The 22,325-nt window shown below is 40.1% G+C and overlaps 1 protein-coding gene across 1 annotated transcript in view; it reads right to left on the minus strand.

Annotated features, from left to right (window-relative positions):
- Nucleotides 1-22,325, minus strand: part of Galntl5 (polypeptide N-acetylgalactosaminyltransferase like 5) — a 40,768-nt gene that overhangs the window by 12,695 nt on the left and 5,748 nt on the right. Inside the window, exons 2-3 of the mRNA XM_071605395.1 lie at nucleotides 7,726-7,846; nucleotides 189-355 (exon numbers count right to left, since the gene is read on the minus strand). Of these exons, the coding sequence (XP_071461496.1) occupies nucleotides 189-355; nucleotides 7,726-7,846 (288 nt within the window). The remainder of the gene's footprint in view (nucleotides 1-188; nucleotides 356-7,725; nucleotides 7,847-22,325) is intronic.

Consider the following 22,325-nt stretch of genomic DNA (forward strand, 5'->3'; position numbering starts at 1 on the left):
TCCCATGCAGGCTCTGCGGAAGCCCATCAGGACAGGGGCCAGGTCCTCCAGATCTACCATATGCACTGATGGCACCCAGCACAGTGCCTGCCTAGGCACCCGCCAAGAGCATTTCTGGATGAATCACTGAAGTGTCCCGAGGGAGGCTGCACCTCCACGGCAGGTCAGACAACCCATGTCCATCTTACCATACTCGCTATGGTCGTCCACCAAAATAATCTCCTCCAGGAGGTGGGATGGGGTGAGATATATGACACTGGACACTGTCCGGAACAAGACATGAAACTCCTCATTATAGAAGCAAATGACGACGCTGGCAGTGGGCAGGTTCATTGGGTATTGTTTCCCCAGACATCTGCAGGAATAAATAATAGGAAGAAAGTGACTCATCCAAAAGCCGCGAATGCTTTGGGGCCTCCTTCAGACACCCTTCCCCATTTCCAACCACCACCCTTTACTCCTTTATTGATGATTCTGACAATAGGACGACAGTGATCTCAAAGTGCACAAATTAAGATCCAAAACTTTCCTTGCTAAGTTTTGGGGATCATTTCCCCATGATTGCTCTGACATTGTTTTGATGATCTTGGTTCTACTCTAAATATAAGCACAAATTATATCCTCATTTTAGCTTTAATTGTAAAAATGAATTATTGAACTCATACACATGTTGAAAGGGTCCCACTAAGTTTATTTATACTATCTTCAAAGAAAACTCATTCAACTTTAGTTTTACATTTGTGTTGTCTGGTGTAGCAAAAAGTGCAGTAGATTATGGTGTAACTGAATTTCTTCTAAGTATTTGTCAAAAAAGGTTTTATTTTATCTTGTGCAAATGAGGAGAAAACAGAACTCCAGTAAATGTGCGTTATTGACTATTTTTGTTTGGATGGTTATATTACTATTTGGTTATATTTTGGTCGTAAATTACAGAAATCCAGTGGAGCTTAAGTTAGCTAAGGAGGTACGTTGTATGGGACCCAGTCATAGGAAGGCAGCTGGAGCCTCAAAGAACTAACGCTAGAGGCCCGTCTGGACAGGCCTTCCCTCTCCACTCTTCTCTTTACATCTGAGACTAATAATGATAAGGAAAAGCAACATACTCTCCATCAAAGGCAGGTTCAGTAAGTGACAGATGTGCTTGTGCAATGTTCCTTCTGTGACTGTGATTCTCCTCTGCCGTGGGGTGTGTTTCCACCTGTTCAACTCCACAGAGTGAGAGATGTGCTTGGCACCAGCTCATAGGCCAGCACCGAGGGTAAATAAGAGACTTTTCTTTAGCAAGATCCAACTTTACAGGACAAGGGGTCACGGGCTCCGCCTGGCTCAGGGGACAGCCCTGAGCTAATCAACTAGGGCAGCCAGTGGGATCAAATAGAAAATCGTCGTCCTCCCTGCAACCTTGTGAAGAAGTCCATGCTTCCTGGGGACGATCGGGAAAGGAGGCCGTGAGGAGGCAAAGCTCCAGGAGCCCTGGACAGTGCCTCCAGGACAGTTGAGCCCTGAAGGCACCACCGGAGGAGAGGGCCTCATCTGGACCAGACGGAGACGGGCAAGGTGTGCTTGCTGAAGGGAAGCTGGCTCGTGCTCAGGGGATGGAGACTCCATGAGACGACAGAGGCCAGGAAAGGCCCCGCAGAGAGGAAGAACCAGCAGGTCCTCCCCACACTCGGCATTGAGGAGACGCGGCTTTAGAACCAAAAGGCCTAAGTTGCAGTCGGATTAGCGAGTGATGAGAAGAAGAAGTGGGGAGGGCAGGAGGGAGAGAGGACGAGGCCGTGAAGCCAGGCTGAATTCATGGAAGGTTCTTACCAAGGATCAGGGTGGGTTCAGGGTGAACTTGAGCTGCTCAAGTCACATCTGCAGTATTATGTTCAGTCCAGGGTGTGTCAGTTTAAGCACAGCTAAGCTCTGTCCCTCCAGTGGGATGATGGTGAAGGAGCCTGAGTCCTGTCATATGAGGACAGGTGACAGGCCTCCAGGAGAGCCTGGTATGTGTGTGTGTGTGTGTGCGCGTGCGCACGCACGCTTCTCTAAAATTAATCCACAAACTTTGCTGTGATATTTCTTTCCAGAAAACTTATTTGATCTGAATAAATTAAGGGTAAAGTAATTTGGACAAAGCCTGTGTTTGGTCATCCTGGTGGGCCCATCTGCTTTTAGCCTTTCATTAAGATCCACACAGTGTACTTAAAGCAGGACCCTATGGTTGAAGTGAGTCCCTGCCCCCAGCCCTGTTGAAGTCCCAATCCCCAGGTCATCAGAACATGGCCTGACTTGGAGACGGGGTTCTCCCAGAGGTAATCAGAGTAAGATGGGGCACTGGGTGGGTGGGCCCCAGTGCAAGGTGGCCATGTCCTTATACAGAGCGGAGATTTGGATACAGTGACTCACCTGCAGAGGACAGACACTGTGAGTAGCCAGAGGCCAAAGATGACCACCTGCAAGCCGCGGAGAGAGGCCCTCCATCTGGAATCCATAAAGAACTCCCCAAACCCAAGAATAAGAAAACAAATGGCACAATTTAAAAATGGACAAAGATACTTGAACTTCAACAAAGGAGACACACAGATGGCAGGTGAACAGATGAAAAGATGCTCAACACCATTCCTCAGGAGGCAGACACCAATGACTCCACCGTGAAACACCAGGCACGACACCCCTCCCAGGAGGCCCCAAAGTAAACACTGGTGACGCCAAGGGCTAGCAAAGACGGGGGAGCTGGAACTGCCAGTGCTCTGAGGAGAAGGCACAGGATATGCCTGCGCTGGGACCAGGTCAAGCACACACCATAAGATCCAGCCTTTGCATTTCCAAGTACTTACCCAAGAGGGGAAAAAAATCATCTCGCTACACCAAACTTGTCTAAGAATGTTCAAACCAGCATTGTTTCTAACAGACGAAACCTGGCAACAATCAATGGCTTATCAATAGGTAAGTAAAGCAATAAGCAAATCGTGGTGCACCCCTATGTGAATACTTCTCAGCAGCGAAGAATGACCCCAGGGATGAGCAATGTCGTTTCCGATGTCTTTCCTCCATAAATGTTAACACAAGCACATATATATACGTGCACAAAGGTGATTATTACCTAATAATGAAAAGGAAGAAAGATTCTGAAAGAACAGTGTCATGTTAAATCCCAAGAATCTAAGAAAAGAAGAGCAAATGAAGTTCAATTAGTAAAAGGAAGGAAATGATAAAGACCAGAACATGCATACTTCAAATAGAGATTGGGAGAGGAATAGAAAAGATGAACAAAACAAAGAGGTGTTTTGTTGTTTTTGTGGTGCTGGGGATAGAATCCAGGGCCCCATGCATGCTAGGCAAGCGCTCTACCACAGAGCCACATCCTCAGCCCAAGAGCTGTTTTTTTGAAAAAATAAACAAAATTGACAAACTTTTAGGTACACTAATAAAAAGAGAGAGTAGACTCAAACAAGTGGAATCAGAAACAAAAAGGAGACCTTCAAGTTGACAACACAGTACAAAAAGAATCATGAAACTACCATGAACACTACAGTCAACAAATTAGATAGTCTAAAAGAAATGGGTGAATTCCAAGACACAGACAAGCTACCAAGATTAAGTCAAGAAGAAAGAAAATCTGAATAGACCAATAACGAGGACATTGAATCAGTAATAAAATTCTGCAGTTGAAGAAAATCCCAGGACCAGATGGCTTAATACTCAAATGTTTTACGTTCTACCAAACATTTGAAGAGCATGACCTTTCTCAAACTCTTCAAAAAAAAAAAAAAAAAAAAAAAGAAAGAAAGAAAAAAGAAAAGGAGGGAACAACACTTCCAAACTAATTTTAAAAGGCCAGCATTACCCTGATATCAAAGCCAGACAAGGATACTACAATAAAAGAAAATTATTGGCTAATATTCCAGATGAACACAGTTGCAAAAGTTTGTAAAAATCATCTATAAAATACTAACAAAACAAATTCAATGGCCCACTTGCCACGCTCGAGTGGAATTTATTTCTGGGATACAAAGACGGTCAAACATAAGCAAATTCATTAGTGTGAAATACCGTATCTGCAGAATGAGGGACAAAGGTGATGTGATCATCTGAGAGGGGCAGAAGCTGCACTGGACAGAATCCTACATCCCTTTCTGACTAAAGAGCCTCTCAGCAGGTTAGGTATGTGGAAAGCATGTACATCCTTTCTCCACAAGCCCATAGCACACGTCCTACCCGACAGCAAGAAGTTGAGAGCTTTTTCTCTAAGATCAGGAACAAGATAAGGATGCCCATTCCTGTCACTTTTATTGAACATAATAATAATAACAATACAAGATAAATTAACAAAAGGTATTAGAAGCAGAAAGGAAGAAATTACATTGTTTCTGTTTGTAGACAGTATGATCTTTTATGTAGAAAATTCTAAATACTCCACCAAAAAATTGTTAGAACTAATAAATTCAGTAAAGTTGTAGGATATAAAACCAACATAAATCAAGTCGCTTCTCTATATACTGACGATGAACCATTCAAAAAAGAAATTAAGAAAACAGTTCTATTTACAACAACAAAAACAAACAAAAAACAACCACTAAGGAAAAAATTTAACCAAGGACATGAAAAATCTATGCATTGAAAATTACAAGACATTGATGAAAGAAATTGAAGACACAAATGAAAAGATACCCCATGTTCATGGCTTAGAAGTATCATCTATGCTACTGAAATGACTATAGACTTAACACAATTTCTTTAAGTATTTCAGAGACATTTTTCACAGAAACAGAAAAAATAATTGTAAATATTATGTGCAAACACAAAAGATCTCAAACAGCCAAAACAATCTTGAGTTTAAGGAATAAAGTCAGCACATCACATCACCTGATTTCCAAATCTGCTATGAAGCCAAAATAATCAAAATAGCACCACAGGGTCATGAAAACAGACACACAGGCCAATGGACCAGAAGAGAGATACCAAAGTAAATCAATGCATTTATGGTCAATGAACTTTCAAGAAAGATGCCAAGAATGTGTCAGAGGAAGTACAGTCTCTCTAATAATAATTTGTACTGGGAAAACTGATATCCACACATGAATGGAATTACACCCTTATCTCAAACCATACACAAAAATAACTCAAAATGATCAAACACTTAAACATAAGACCTAAACTACAAAATGGCTAGGAGACAACATTGGCATGGGCTTTTCTTTAGCTATGACCCTGCAAGAACAGCAACAAAACCAAAAATAAACAGATGGGGTGGTATCAGACTAAAAAATCTTCTGTACAGCAAAGAAAATGATCAACAGGGTGGAGAGAGGACCTACAGGTTAAGAGAAAATATTTTCAAATCACATGTCTGATAAGGAATTAAAATCCAAATCATGCAAGGAGCTCAAACAACTCAATAAGACCACAAATGATATAACTAAATAACTGACAAAAAATCTGAATGGACATTTTTTAAAAGAGGGCAAACAAATGTCAATAGGCATATAAAAAATTGTTCAACATCACTAATTGTCAGGGAAAATCAAATTAAAGGTACAGTGAGGCTGGGTGTGGTGGCATACACCTGTAATCCCAGCAGCTCGGGAGGCTGAGGCAGAAGGATCGCAAATTCAAAACCAGCCTCAGCAAAAGCCAGGTGGTAAGCAACTCAGTGAGACCCTGTCTCTAAATAAAATACAAAATAGGGCTGGGGGTGTGGCTCAGTGGTCAAGTGTCCCTGAGTTCAGTCCTGGTATCTACCTCCCACAATAAAAGTACAGTGAGAAATCACCTCATATATGTTAAAATGGTTGTTATCAGAAAGATGAAAGATAACAAGTCTGACAAGATCTGGAGAGAGAGAGAAACTTGCCCCCTCTTGGGAGAGGGCATAGTCACTGTGGAGAACAGCAGGACCTGGCTATCCCACTTTGGGAGATATATCCAAAGAGTAGGAAGTCAGTGTATTGAGAAGACAGCTGCACTCCCAAGTTCACAATCAAGATGTGGAATCAACCAAGTGCCCATCGATGAAGGAATGGCAAAAATGTGGCATATGCCTGCAGCAGAATCCTATTCAGCTCCAGTGAAGAAGGAAACCTGGTTGTCTGCAGCAAGCGCGAGCCTGGAGGACCTTATGCTAAGTGAAAAGAAGCCAGGAACAGAAAGACAAATGCCTCATGATCTCACTCCCGTGTGACACCATTGAACTCACAGGGGCAGAGAGTGAGGGGGTGGCTGGGGAGGGGTAAAGGAGGGAGGTGGGAAAATGTTGGTCAAGTTTACAAATTGTCAGGAAGAATAAGTTCAAGAGAGCTGTTGTATAGCATGGTGACTACAGTTAATGTAACGTGGACCTGAAAACTGCTAAAAGGGTAGAATTAAAGTGTTTGTTTACCCATGCAAAAAAAAAAAAAAAAAGGTGTATGAGATAGTACCTGTGATTTAGCCTTTCCACAATATGTGCGTGTGCATATTTCAAAACATCATGGTTGTATACATTTTCAGTGTAAAAAGTTTAAATTTTTAAAATAAAGGCAAAACTGAAATCCAAGTTCTATTTAATGGAATAATAATGTGGTTACTACAATAAGGGCTGGAAATTAGTTTGGACTTTGGGTAGGGTAGTCATTCCTAGTGTTAAAGGGTTTCTTCTCCAACATAGTGGGGTTCTTTGTTAGAACTGAATTTCCTACTAAATAGGTTAACATTTTAAATACCAAATCTGCCAAGTTTACTTCTCTTTTAGACAAATCTCTTTAAACTTTCAGCTTTTTCTTAATAAATAATAAGTGGTAGTGGAAGGGTAGCAAAGGCATTTGTACTATTTCAGATGAGTGGCTATCCCACTTTGGGAGATATATCCAAAGAGTAGGAAGACAGTATATTGAGAAGACAGCTGCACTCCCAAGTTCACAATCAAGATGTGGAATCAACCAAGTTCCCATCTCCCCATAAAGAAATTATGGGGAGAAAATCATAACTCGATGGCATTCAAAATTATTGATCATCCTTTGTGGATAGTTAAATATTCAGTTGATTTAAAAAATTTTCCTCTAAATTCAGACCATGTTCTATGGCTTATGATGACCCAGATAGGCTATGTCATCTGGGCAAAGGCTATATCTCTTGGGTATGTCATATCACCTGGGCCATTTATATGTGGTTTCAAACATTTGTGGTGCATACAGGTCACTACAAGACAACGTGGCCCCCCATTCCCCTGCTTCCTGGGACTTGGAGCTTATCCCTATGTTACTGGTAGAAGTCTGTATTCCTTAACTCAGGGACTCTTCTTTTGGTTAAAGGAGAATATCAGACCCCTTTGCTGAAAACCATTAGAATCTAAATGATATGAAAGAGGTGTTTTTGTATAGATGCTACAATGTGGAGTTTCAGTTTGGAATGATGGAAAAGTTGTTAATGCTACTGAATTGTACATTTAAAAATGGCTAGAAGTTAAATTTTATGAATGTTACCACAAATTTTATATTGAGGATGAACACATCTTTGGCCAGAAGCCCTTATTGGTGACTGAATAAAAAGAACCATGAGCATCTTAATGCTCAGAAACCTCTAGAATGCATGCTGTGCCAATGGGGACCATACTCTATACACTTTGGAGTCTTGAAATAGGATCTTGACACTGTCTAGCTCCCTGTCCTAAAAATAAGAATCTGCACTACTAGGCTTCTATTATGCTGGAATTAAAATCTGGTTAGTTAGTATTTAAAAAAACATGGAGAAGGAACATACATGGCATTTCTGCTATCCGGCACATCTCTCTGGTAGCCCAAACTTTTGCTGACTATAATATTAAGTCCATATTTTAAAAGTCCACTAGTAAGTTCTGGGTCTGAAAAGTTAAAATTGTTATCTGCAAGAAAAGATAATTAGAGACACGTAAGTAAAGTCTCACAACTGTCATGCTGAAGCAGGGTAAAAGCAACTCTATCCTGGATTCCTTTTGTAACGAGGCAGGGTCATTTTCTTGGAACCTGATTTACCAGATGACGAGGCCACAGTGGGGAGCACAGGGATTACACAAATCAAAGTGGATTCTTTAGTCATTTAGTTTTCTGTGGAAGGAAGCTGCTCAGGTTCCAGGTGCTATGATGATTCTCAACTACAGTGTAAAATTACAGTAACGGGGGGGGGGGATTTGGGGAAGGTGGGAGAATGAAACCCAAAATCCCTTGCCCCAAATCCCATTAGAGGGAATAAAGCTTGGTAACAGAGGACAATACCAACATGCCAAACGTAACAGTAAATTAAGTTGGGTCAATTATCAAAAGATTAAAAACTCAGTGGGAATAAAAACCAAAATTCAGTAATAAAAGATAAACAAAATGAACAAAAATGGTTAAAAGCAAAAGCATGAGCAAATAACATAGGGGTCAAAATCTCATTTAAAAAATTATACAGTTCACTGGAAGGCGCATGGAGAGAGTCATTTTATACTAAGCTCTAAGTTGCATTAGAGATTCAATAGTAATGAGCTTGTATTAATAATATCAAATAGTACTGCAACAGAACACTTCAAAAATAGAAATATCATCGTGCATTTTCACAAATAATGGTAGCAGGACATTTTAAGAACATTTGGAATCAGAGAATAAAATCTTGAAAAATATAATTGTTTCCTTGGTGGAACTATGTTGTGCTTTGTCTTCAATAGTATCCCCCTACCTCGTGCCCAGGGAGTGTTTTCCAAAATTGGTATAAAAGGCTACATACAAAGGGGGTTCTGGTCAAGAGTATCCCCATTCCTCCCAGATCCTCTTGCTAAAAAAAAAAAAAAAAATCTTGTACCCAACAGAACAGATAAGCACAGGAGGACTTTGAGAGATGCAGCAGGATTGCCTTGGGGTTTGATGAAGGACACCCGGAGCTCTTTGGAATTCTTTGTTGCGACTGTGGAAGCCTCTATCTGAAACCACCCACAGGCACAGATAAAAACAGCTTCAGATAACCTTTCCCTGATTACAGAAAGCCTTCAGGAATATCCTCTTTAACAGAGAACTTTCATTCTACCGCCTGCTCCACAGAAGCTGACAGTGTGGCTGGGCAGAAACCAATGGCCTACTGAGAAGTAGGTGGTGTACTGATTCCCTCCTGGGTGACATCAACAAGCTGATCACGAGAAACTGATATGATTCCATTTTTGAGAAACCAGCTTCTACCCTCAAGGCTTGTCCAGAGGGAGGGGACAAGACCCCTGTCCTTAGAAAGACCCACAGAGCCTCCTAGGCACATACCCACCCTGCTGAGTTGTTTGTCTGTAAATAACAGGAGAGATCTGTGGCTCCAGGTGTCCCTGACTCAGTTACTCTAGGTGACAACCCATAGCAACCCCCTAGCAACCACCAATCAGCATGAGACAGGGAAAATATCTGAAATGCCAGGTGACCCTCCCAGTATGATTAGGCAACCCTGCAAGTTTAACCAATCAGTTCAAATGTATCCACCTCTTGTACCAACCAATCACCCTTACCCAACTTGTTCTATCCAGTGAATGTGCTAATCAATGTTAAGAGTTGTTGTTTGATTTTCCCACCATGTGAAATGGTTTGCTGTGTGATGTTGTGATGCTGAGAGTATCCCCCCCAAAACCTATAAATCTTCACTGAACTAAGGGTCAGGACTCACTCCCTGGGACCGCTGCGTTGGAACGGTGGTGAGTCCAGGCTCGAGCTTGCAATAAAGACTCTTGTGTGATTGCATCAGATTCGGCTTCTGGAGGTCTACCCATGAATCTGGCATTACAATCAGGGAGCTGGTCTTCTACAACCTCACCAAGTGAAACGGGGGCTGAGTGTACAAGGTAGTGCCAGGGCCATGATGAGTCTTCAATCTCAGCTGGCAGCAACAAGAATTATCCGGTGGTACTGTTACTAAAACTTGCCCAGAGACACTGCTTGGATCCTGGGCTTGCTGGATTCATCTGTCCATACACATAAGAAATGGGCAAATGATAGAAAAAGGAATTTTATGCAATTTGATCAAACTAGGAAGAAGCGGCTTGATTCCTTCTCCCCTGGTCTCACAGAAGCATGGCTAGTTTACAGACACAAAAGGCTAGTGATATACATATGTAGATTTAGTTAGGCTGTGCTAATCAGAAAATATGTCAGTTTTAATTTCCTTGGTGTTTGTCTTCAACATGAGGAAGATTTCTCAGTGGGAGGCAGTTCAGAAGTTAGAACAATTTGGAGCTTTTCATTTCAAAGGGGGGCTGTTTCAAATTCCCCATTTACTTGATCTCTCAATCTTGAGGTAATTGGGGCTCCATGTCATCTGACTGGAAGTCCATTACTGAATCGGTGTGCAGATCCCATCAAGGAACTTGAACATAAGGAATTAGAAACTTATTTCTGAAGGAGGCAAAGTCTGAAATATTTTAACAGCTCCACCTAGGAGATGAGCCTTAGTGTTAATTTGCATTGGAATGCTCCTTCCCTAGCCTCCTGGCTGGTTCACCAGAAATTGTGAGGGGCTCAGCAGCATTCCCCATTCCCCATTCCCCAGCTGAACCTCCATCACACCTGGGAGCCACGAGAGAGAAACAGATGGTGTGAGTCCGAACAACTGACGCTCCGCTTCTTCCCTGTGCCAGCAAGGCCTGGTGTCAGTGGGACAGAAGAATAAGGGCAGGCAGGCAGGATAACAGACCCACTGCTACCCCAGTTACTGGTAAGGTGTAAGTGGGCTCTGAGAGAGAGCTGGACTTCACCCCATCCATCTGCAATGAGACCATATACAGGCCAAATAGCCTGGGTGGTGTCCCTGGGCAAAGCAGGAAGCCACACACCACACACACACACACACACACACACACAATCATCTGGCCTTGTGCTACACCTCAACACGGGTACTGCTGCCTGCAAAAGGAGCTCACGATATCTATGAAGTCTCACAATATCAACAATTCTAGGATCCAGTACAAAAATCACTAGTCATACCAAGAATAAGGGAGATCTCAAATTGAATGAAAGAAGACAACCCAGAGAGACTAACCCGAGAAGAACCAGGCTGAATTATCAGATGAGATGTTCAAGTAGTCATCGTAACAGTGCTAGAAACAAACAGAAAAAAGGGAGAATCTCAGCAAAGAAACGGAAGTTACAATAAAAAACCAAATGGAAAGGAGAGGACTAAAGATGATCTAAGTAAACTCTCTGAACGGGCTAGATAGACTGGTGATGACAAAGGACAGGATCCACCAGGACAGATCAGTGGGATTTGCCTGATCTGAACAATAGAGAAAATTAACCGGAAAAGAATTGGAGTGAGGGTCAGGGATCTGCCAGATGAAAGGGGAGCTCACTTTGCATCACGGGAGCTACAGAGGAAAGGGGGGCAAAATAGGATTGGAAAGTGCTCAAAGGAATAATGACTGAAAAGTCCCCCAATTTGGTGAAATATGGAAATCTACAGATTGAAGAAGCGGAGCAGCCCCTCAAAGAGGACAAACCAAGGAAATCCTATCGAGATGCAGCACAATCAAATGGGCGAGAACTGAAGACAAGGAAAACCCTGACAACCAAGGGGAGGTAATGTGATACTTAGAGAGAGACATGAATTTGTGCTCATTTGTTTGCTCTTTGAGACAGGGTCTTGCGATGCTGTCCAGGCTGGTCTTGAACTTGTGAGCTCAGGTGATCCTCCAGCCTTGCCCTCCCAAGTGCTGGGGAGTACAGGTGTGCACCCCCCCCCCCCCCCCCCCGCCCAGCTGACAAACACCAATTTGATTGGAATTCTCTTCGGGGAACCACAGGGAACAGACAGAAATGGCAAAACACTTCCAAATGCTGAAAGAAAAGAACTGACCACAGCAAATTCCATATCCACCAAAAATATCCTTCAGTAATTATGGAAGAATACAGACATTCTCAGATGAAGAAAAAGTAAGAATTCGGCAATAGCAAACACACCTTTAAGAAATAGCAAAGGGAAAATCGTGCAGAGGCACCTGTCCCTCAATTTAGTGGTGTTCCCCCTGAGGCTGGAGGGTGGGGAAGGAACGGGGGCAAGTTTTGACTGTATTGTTGAAATTTACTCCTTTGAAGAACAGAAGGCTACCTGAAGTGGATACAGCAAACTATAAAAAGAAGTTAAATTTAGGTAGTAAATGCATGCATGCTTATTTTGTTATTTTCTGTGATAAGTATATAGACATATTAAGTATTTTATAATTCAAAAATTAAGTTGCCTTTAAAAGGACATTCTCTTACTCTTTCAAATATTAAAATTTAACTTTTTTTATTAATTCCTTATAATTAGGCATAATCACACATGCATGGAATATAATTTGCTCCCCTTCAGTCCCCAGTACTTCCTATTCCTGCCCCCTCATTTCCCTTCCTCCACTCTACTGGTCTTCCTCCTATTAATTGTTTTTTTTTTTTTTAAATTGGTGTTTTATTGGTATACATAAAGGTGGAATTCATTCTGGAATATTCAAACACGTACATGGCATAATGTGGTCCAATTCAAGGAGTCTGGCTTATTTCACTCAGCACGATGTTCTCTGCTCCCATCATTTTACCATTCTCCTTTATGGCCGAGTTAAACTCCACTGTGTATTTATTCATTTTCTTAATTCACTCATCTGTTGACAGGCACCTGGGTTTCATAACGTGGCTATTGTGAATTGTGCTGATACAAACACTGATGTGCCTGAACACTATTGCATGCTGATTTTAGTTCTTTTGGATAAATACCAAGGAGTAGGACAGCTGGGTCATATGGGGTTCCATTCCTAGTCTTTTGAGGAATCTCCATACTGTTTTCCAAAGTGGTGGTGCTAATTTGTAGTTCCACCAACAACGTATGAGTTACCTTTACTTCCACATTCTCTCCAGCATTTATAGTCTTGATGGCTGCCATTCCAACTGGAGGGAGATGAAATCTCAATGTAGTTTTGATTTGCATTTCCCTGATTGCAAGGAATGTTAAATATTTTTTCATGTATTTGTTGGCCATTTGTATTTCTCCATTTGTATTTCTTCTTTGGAGAAATGTCTGTTCATGTTTTTTTTTCCCCATTTACTGATTGCATTATTTATTTGTGCCAAGTTTTTTGAGTTCTTTACATATACTGGATATTAATCCCTTATCAGAGGAGTAACTGGCAAAGATTTTCCCTGCTTCCATAGACTCACTCTTCACATATTATTGTTTCCTTTGCTATGAAGAGCTTTTTAATTGAATGCTGTCCCACTTATTCATTCTTGGTTTTATTTCTTGAGCTTTGGGGGTCTTATTAAGGAAGGCAGTGCCTGCACCAATTTGATGGTGCTGACCCTGTGTTTTCTTCTAGCGGTTGATTCTCTGGTCTAATTCCTAGGTCTTTGAGTCACTTTGATTTGATTTTTGTGCAGGGTGAGAGATCAGGATCCAATTTCATTTTTCTGCATATGGACATTCAGTTTTTCCAGCACCATTTGTTTGAAAGGCTATCTCTTCTCCAACATGTATTTTTGGCACCTTTATCAAGTATCAGATGACTCTAAGTATGTGGGTTTGTCTCTGTGCCTTCTATTCTATTCCATGGTCTTTATATCTATTTTGATGCTAACACCATGCTGTTTTGGTCATTATAGCTTTGTACTATAATTTGAGATCAGATCTTGGTGATGTCTCCCGCCAAGATCTGATCTTGCTCAGGATGGCTTTGGATATTGGGTATTTTATTCTTCCTGATGAATTTTAGGACTTTTCTTTTTCTAGGACTGTGAAGAACATCATTGATATTTTGATAGGGATTTCACTGAATCTGTATAATGGTTTTGGTAATATGCCCTTTTGACATATTCTGCCTATCTAAGAACATGGGAGGTCTTTCTATCTTCTAAGGCCTTCTTCAGTTTTTTTTCCTTTGGTGCTCTATAGTTTTCATTGTGGAGGTCTGAGTGTTTTATTTTATTTGAAGGTATTGTGGACAAGATGCCTTTCTTGATTTCTCTCTCGGTAGATTCATTGTTGGAGTAGAGGAAAACTGTTGATTTACGAATGTTGATCTTGTATCCTCCTACTCTATTGAATTTATCAGCTCTAAAAGCATTCTGGTGAGATTTTGGAGGTATTCTATATATAGGGTCATGTCATCAGCAAACAGTTTGAATTCTTTTTATCCTATTTTCATCCCTTTAATTTCCTTCTCTTGACTCTGGCTAGAGTTTTAAGAACGACATCAAATAAGGGTGGTGAGAGTGGAAATCTTGTCTTGTTCCTGACTGTAGAGGAAATGCGTTTAGTTTTTGTCCAGTCAGTATGATGTTGGCTTGGGTTTGTCATATATAGCCTTTATAATGTTGAAGTTCATTCTGTCCCTAGATTCTCCAGCATTTTAAACATGAATTGGTGACAGATTTTGTCAAAGGCTTTTTCTGCATCTATTGATATGATCATATGATTCTTGTTTTTATTCACATTTATGTGCATTACATTTATTGATCTGTGTATTTTGAACCAACCTCACAACCCTAGGGTGACACCCATTTGGTCATGGTGAACTGTCTCCTTGATGTGTTTTTTTAATGTGATTTGCTAAGATTTTATTGAGTATTTTTGCATCTATGTTCATCAGGGATATTGGTCTGTAGTTTTCTTTCCTTGATGTGTCTGTTTTTTTCTTTTTTTTTGGTGGGGGGTTGTACCATGGATTGAACTCAGGGGCGCTCACTACTGAGCCACATCCCTGGCCCTTTGTTGTATTTTATTTAGAGACAGGGCCTCACTGAGTTGCTTAATATGGCTTGCTGTTGCTGAACCTGGCTTTGAACTCATGATCTTCCTGCCTTAGCCTCCCTAGCTGCTGGGATTACAGGTGTGTGCCACTGCGCCTGGCTTTGTCTGGTTTTGGTATTAGGGTGATACTGACTTCATAGAATGAATTTGGCAGTGTTCTCTCCCTTTCTATTTCATGAGTAAGTTTGGTGTCAGTTTTTCTTTAAAGGTCTGCTAGAACTTGGCTGAGAATCTATATGGTTCTTGGTCTTTTTGGGGGAAGGCTTTTAATCACTGCCTCAATATCATTGCTTGATATTGGTCCATTTAGGTTTTCTACATCTTCAATTTGATCTGATTTTTATGTGCGTAGAAATTTGTCAGTATCTTCTAAACTTTTCAATTTTTTTGAAGTACAAATTTTCAAAATATGTTCTAATGATCCTCTGTATTTTAGAAGTGTCTGTGGTGGTATCACCTTGTTCATCTGTAATTTTGTTGATTTGGGTATTTCTTTTGGTTAGTTTGGCTAAGGGTTCATCAATCTTGTTTATTTTTGCAAAGAACCAACTCTTTTTCATATTGGCCCTTTTTTTTATTCTCAATTTCATTAATTTTGGATCTAATCTTACTTCCTGTCTTCTACTGATTTTGAAATCACTTTGTTCTTCCTTTTCTAGAGGTTTGAGAGGTACCATTAAATTGTTTATTTGGGATCTTTTTGTTGGTTTTAAAAAAAAATTCTAATTAGTTATATAGGACAATAGACTGCATCTGCATTTTGACATATTGTACACAAATGGAGCACAACTTCTCATTCCTCTGGTGTACATGGTGTAGTCATACCAGTAGTTTTTCTTGTTTAATGTATGCATTCAATGCTATAAATTTTCCTTTTAGAACTATCTTTGTACTGTGCCAGAGATTTTGATATGTTGTATCTGTTCTCATTTGTTTCTAAGAATTTCTGATTCCTTTTCTTATTTCTTCTATGACCCATTCCTCATTTAAGAGAGTATTGTTCATGGGGTGCCTGTAATCCCAGTGACCTGACAGGCTGAGGCAGGAGGATTTCAAGTTTGAGGCCAGCCTCAGCAACTTGGTGAGGTTCTAAGCAACTTAGCACAACACTCTCTCAAATTTAAAAATAATATAAAAGGACTGGGATATAGTTCAATTATAAAGTGCCCCTGGGTTTAATCCCTACTATATCAAAAAAGTATTCTTTTTTCAATCTCCATGTTTATGTATTTTCTATAGCTTTTCTTGCTGTTGATTTCTAATTTCATTCCATTATGGTCTAATAAGATGCATGGGATTATATTGAGTTTTTTGTATTTGCTAAGATTTACATTGTGACATAGAATACGGTCTATTTTGGAAAAGGTTCCATGAGCTGCTGAGAAGAAAGTGAATTCAATTTGATGTGAAATGTTCTGTAGATGTCCGTTGGACAAAATATTATGTGGATATCCGTTTGACTTATAATATTATTTAGATATAATATATAATATTATTTAGATTAGAAGTCTCTTTATTAGATGAACTGTCTCTTGGTGAAAGTGCTGTGTTGAAATCACCCAATATTATTGTTTTCAGGTCTATCTGGGATCAATTGTCAGGAAGAGTGTGTTTGTGTTTGTGTGTGTGTGTGTAATCATGTACACCAACATTTGGGGCATAATTATTTACTGTCATTATATCTTCTCTTTGGATTGTTCTCTTTACCAGTATATAGCAGCCCTCTTTGTGTCTTCTGATTATTTTGTTGACATCTGCTTTGTCAGATATGAGAGTAGCTACTCCTGCTTGTTTTTGAACTCCATTTTTATAGAATATCCTTTTCCATCCTTATACTTTCAGTTGGTGGATGTCTTTGCATGTAGTTGGATCTTGTTTTTTAATCCATTCTGTGAATCTATATCTTTTAATTGGGGGGTTGAAGCCATTTACACTCAGTGTTTTGGGTAGATGCTTATTTTTTCCTGTCATTTTTGTTTGTTTGCTTTAAATAAAGCAAATTAAATAATTAGGTCTTAATTTTCACTTAGCTAATTGCTCTTTTAGAAAGCTTCATCAATTTGGGAGTTTTGGGATTTATTTTTGAGTTCTTCTGTGTGTGGCATATCTTCAAGTATTTTTTTAATGCTGGTTTAGTGATCATGAGTATTTTTTTAGTTTATCCTTATCATCATGGAACAGTTTTATTTCTTCTTCAAATCTGAAAGATAGCTTTGCTGGATTATAGCAATCTTGACTGACCATTGTGGTCTTTTATGGTTTGGAATATCTTATTTTAGGGTCCAATTTGAGAAGTCAGAAGTGAGCCTTATTGGCTCACTTAAAGAAGTGTGAGCCAATATTTTTTCTCTTTAAATTTTAATATTCTTCCCTTATTTTCTATGGTTGGCTTTTTAATTATGATATGTCTTAGAGACCTTTTTTTTAAAAAAAAAATCTTGTCTATTTGAGGTTCTATATACATCCTGTCATGTACATGTCCATCTCATTTCTAAGGTTAGGAAAATTTTCTGCTTTTGTTTCACTGAAAAGCTTCTTAATGCCTTTGGTCATTATATCCATATGTTCCCTTGACTCCATGTTCCCATATATCCCAATGACTCTTAGATTTGGTCTCTTGATGTTGTCCCAGAGTTCTTGTATATTCTGATTGTGGTCTTTTATTTTTTTCTTTATTGCATACTGAGTAGTCGAGTTTATATACACTGTCTTCAAGGTCTGAAGTTCTATTTGCTATATAATACAATCTTTGTTGATATTTTTAAGTGAATTTTAAACTTCATTCAGTAGTCTTTCATTTCCAGGAATTCTGATTGGTTTCTTTATTGAAATTGTCTTTCAGTTTCTGTATTTGCTCTCTTAATTCATTCCTTAGATCTTGTTTTAGCTCACTGAACCTTTTATTAACTGAATTTTTATAACAATTCTCTGGAATTTCATCCATTTCCCTATCTATGGGTTACTTTGTTGGGGGATTGTAAAGCTGGGGGAAGACTTGTTTGCCTGTTTCCTCATGTTCTCAGAGGTCTTGGACTAGCACACCTATTGAGATGGATTAAAATAAATGTCCATTGTCTACTATGAAATCTGTAAGACTAGTTGCCATAAAAAGAGAAATGGTGGGGTCAGCATTTAACACCAGCACCAACAATAAACAATTGTGAATTAAATCTAATATTAAACAGTAATTGTCAACTATATCATCCACTGTGTTAATAACTACACCAACACTGATGGTGGGGAGTAGGAATTATATCAAACAAATTGTTTTAAAAGGTAGAATAATTACATTTCCTTAGGTGAAATGAAGTAGGAAGGCAAGTGAAGAGGGGGTGCAGGAGAGAGGTATCAGAGGTAGAGAGAGGTAGAGAAGGAGGATTAATAAATAAATAAAAGTCATAAGAGGAAAAAATAAAGGGGAAGAAGGAACAAGGAAATTTGACAATCTACCCACATGTCAGATTTGTGGTGTATTTTCCCCTTAAAGAAGAAGGAGTGATTAAGAGAAACAAAAACAAAGATACAGGGCTGGGATGTAGCTGAGTTGGTAGAGTGCTTGCCTTGCATGCACAAGGCCCTGGGTTCAATCCCCAGCACCACCAAAAAAAAAAAAAAAAAAAAAAAAAACAACAACCCAAGAACCCCATATAAAATCTACCCTTCAAATTCAAAACAGGCTACATAACAAATGGGTGAAGAAAAAGCAATTAAAATGAAAGAAAAATTATATGAATACATCTGTATCCTTGAATCTATCAGCATGACCAGAACCTACACACAGAGAATGGAAAAAAAATTTTAAATATATTCTTTTTTTTAAAAAGGGGGAAATTTTAATAAAAAATGAAGGGATTATGGTGTGTTAAAGTGGTGGCAGGGATGGATGTTTATTTCTTACACTCTTGGGCCATTCTTTGCATTTCTTTTGGGGCTGTGTACCCGTTGGACCACGGACCAGGGCTTGTTAAACCCGACTTCTTTGTGTTTCTCACCAAGCTGCCAGCCATTGGGGTCTGAACCAAAGCTGGTGGTAATACCTCCCAGCTTCCTGGCTCACAGCATAAGATAGGATAGACTGAGGAGGACTGAAAATCAGAGTTTTGTCTGGATAGTCTAGCCCCAGAGTGGGCCTGATGGGGAGATCTAAATGGGAAGCTCCAGTGTCTGGGGCTTGGTTTCGGCTGTCTTAGGAACTTTGTTGGAAGGATTTGAGATTAAACACACATGCCGTGTTGCTGAGTAGATGCTCATCTCTGCTGGATGTCTGGATCTCAGGAACCTCCCCAACCCATTCTAAGAGCAGGAAATCTAATTCTCTGCAGGTCTTACATATTCCACCACCATGGGTGTGAGTTTCCCAGAGTCAGACCTGGAGTGCAGAAGTGCCTTCTGACCAGTTTCTGGCCTCTTCCAAGCTGTGGGTGACCAGCAACAAACGGGACTCGGGCCTCTCTCCCCTCAATTTCTCAGCCTCAATCACCAGGGCACAATCCTCTCTGCACCTGTTTCAGCCACACGGGTCTGAACTCCACAACAGGTATGGGACTGGGGCTTATTAAATCTGACTTCTCTGGGTTTCTCACCGAGCTGCCAACCATTGTGGAGACGCCCGTTATAAGCCCCTGGTCTCTCACCTCTGCATGCTGCCCTGAGGCCACCTGCAGTTGGTTCCCACCCTGACCAGGCTGGCAGGCTGAGATTCTGACCACTTTCAATCCTCAACCTGCCCCACCATCTCTGGGTCAGTTAAGAGCAGCCCCTCTCTCTATTCCACAGGTTCTCCCCAGCCTCTCCTCCTGTGCTCCCTGCCGTGGACTGGCAGCATCAGTGCTACCAACATCAGCCAAGTCGGTGTGTCTCTATCATATTGTTTCTTGTTTTGTGTTTAAAGCTTCTGGATTTCTGTGTCTGTGATCACTTTACTGTCCAGTGTTGAATGTCAGTGAATTCCCTCGATCACCCACCTCACCGAGGAGCAGTACTGCCACTTGGGTCCTGAGCAGAGGAACACCTGGGGGCATGCCGTCCTCTAACCTGCTGTCTTCCCTCTGGACACACATGTTAGATGTGTGGTGTATTTTCCCCTTAAAGGCCTAACAGAAAAAAAATCAAAATACTTACTTTTCAGAGAAAGTAGCCTGGGGCTTTTAGGCTCCTCTTTGTCGGAAGGGTCAGTTACTACCTGTGGTCTTGGTATTTGTCCTGGGTTGTGGAGGATTTGTTGATGCCCATATTTTTCAAGGGACAAGAGTGATTCAGACTCCTGGGTATTATTCTGGTAGCTCTCATGGTGATGGTGGAAATATATGAATAACGGAGGTATCCAGATCCCAAACAACAAGAACGCACAGAATAAATACTGGATTAAGATATTTCTCAGTGTAAACCTAGCATTTTTGAATGTCCGCTCTTCAATTTCCTAAATCAGAAAATTGAAGAGAAACCGTGTTAGATATTTCAATGATTTCATTTACTTTAGTTAAATCCACTTTCCAGTGTTTTAAAAACATATCCGTTTTGATATCAGTCCTTATCATATACATAAAACATATTGTTTTTCTAATTAGCAAAATAATCTTAAAACAGATGTTTACATGATTATTTAACATTCAGATATAGCACATATTTAAAGTCCTCAGCCCCTACTCCTGAGTGAAATAATGTGAAAAATGCCTCACTCATCTCTTATCCATGCCCAACCCATCTTGGAAAGATATGACACCAGTTAAAAAGTTAAAAATGTAAAGACATGCAGTGTCACATGCTACAGAGAATATGGATAATGAGAACTGTGGTCCGCTCCCAAAGGGACTAAAAATTTGCATGATTCTTTTGGCAATATCTGGTTAAGTTGAAGATATATACATAAGGTAAAGAAGTTGTCCATCATGAGACATGTACAAAAATACTAATTGAAGTAATGTGGGTACTGGTTTAAAATGAGATACAATTTAGGTCTTTCTCAATAGAAGTGACAAAGTGAGGCTATTCATTCACTGATGGAATAAATCAACTGAAACTACATGCACTAATATTGTGAAACCTAAAAACCATAATGTGCAAGCAGAACATGATGTGAATTTGGAAAACACAAGAAGCAGTGCCACTGTTTACAGATGCACCTGTGTGTAAACAATGCATGCAAACGACATATACAAATATAGTGTGTTCTACCTATCACGTTCCTGTGCTGGGCAAACATTCCTGCCTTCTGACCACCAGATCAGTACCTGGGGTCACAACATACCCCAGCTGGGAAAGTGCTGGGCTGCTAAGAGAGGGAGGAGAACTCATATCCAGGGGCTGTAGATCAGTTATGGCCAACCAGCAGGGGCAGGGGCACCTGTGGGGGCTGAGTCCTTGAGGAGGCTGCATCAAGGTGGGAGAGTCTAAAGTTAGAATAGAGAGTGCTTCTCAGTACAGGAGTGTTCTCCCAGGACACAGGGTTTAACACTTGGCAGAGATACTAGATGCACAATAAACATTCTTTGGCGAATGAATAATACTTTACAAATGAAATATTTGATTATGCAAAGAAAGAATATCAAATGTATAACAGATGAGGAAAATTCTAACCCAGGGAAATGGTGGATTAAAACACAGAGAGCTGGAGGTGGAGCTCAGGGAGAGGGCACTTACTTAGCTGGGGTGAGGCCTGGGGCTCTAGCCTCAGAACCACCAATAAATTAAACAAATCAATAAATCAACCAAAAACTGAAAAAGGAATGATGCTGTCTTAATTTATATTATTTCCACATCTTCCTATTAAATGTATAAATTTTGAGAGAATTCTGTGTTAACATTCTCCAAAACTCCAATGACAAAATAGACAAGATACGTAACCAGATCTAATGGTCAGAGTTAGTGTATTTATAGGCTCGGATTATTACAGAAAAACAAGTCCATGTTCTCAAGGATTCTAATTTTTAAGAAAACTTGGAGGGATTTCTCTTAAGGGGCAAACACTTGTGGAACCAGTCCCTCTCTGGTTTTCTTATTTTACCAAGATCAATCCTCGTGTTCCATTCTCTTAAAGCAGAGCTCGCCCTGGTTCTCTGGAGTGTTCATTTCTCCTCCCAACCCACCCTCCACCACTCCCACAAAATGCAGGAAACCTCTCATGCCAAGGGATAGGTCTAAGAGGTCTGTGATTGGTTTTTTTGATTAACTTCAGAAGAAAATCATGTTCAGTTATTTTCTTCACTAAAATATTCTGAATTTACATGATAGAAGGACACAGAATTGATTTTTAAAACATATTTCAACAATGATTTATATGTACAACAAATAAAATTTTAAGTACACTAAAGAGAATCAGGAACTACCTAAAAGAATCCCGTAAAGAAGAAAAGGAGGCAATTAATTACCATCCACATGTGCGCGTGTGCACACACATTCACACAGGCAAAGATACACATATGGGGAATCTGGATTTACAGACATTGAGTTTGTTTTGAAATGTGAGATTTTAGAGTTAGGAAAAGATGACCTTGCTTTAAATAATGCCATGACTAATTTTTAAGTAGACAATTAGTATTTTTTAACTCTTGGCCTTCCTGGGACAATATTAACACTGATCTCCATGTAAGGGCTACACCTTTCTG

The sequence above is a fragment of the Marmota flaviventris genome, chromosome 1, assembly GCF_047511675.1.
Source record: "Marmota flaviventris isolate mMarFla1 chromosome 1, mMarFla1.hap1, whole genome shotgun sequence".
NCBI lineage: Eukaryota > Metazoa > Chordata > Mammalia > Rodentia > Sciuridae > Marmota > Marmota flaviventris.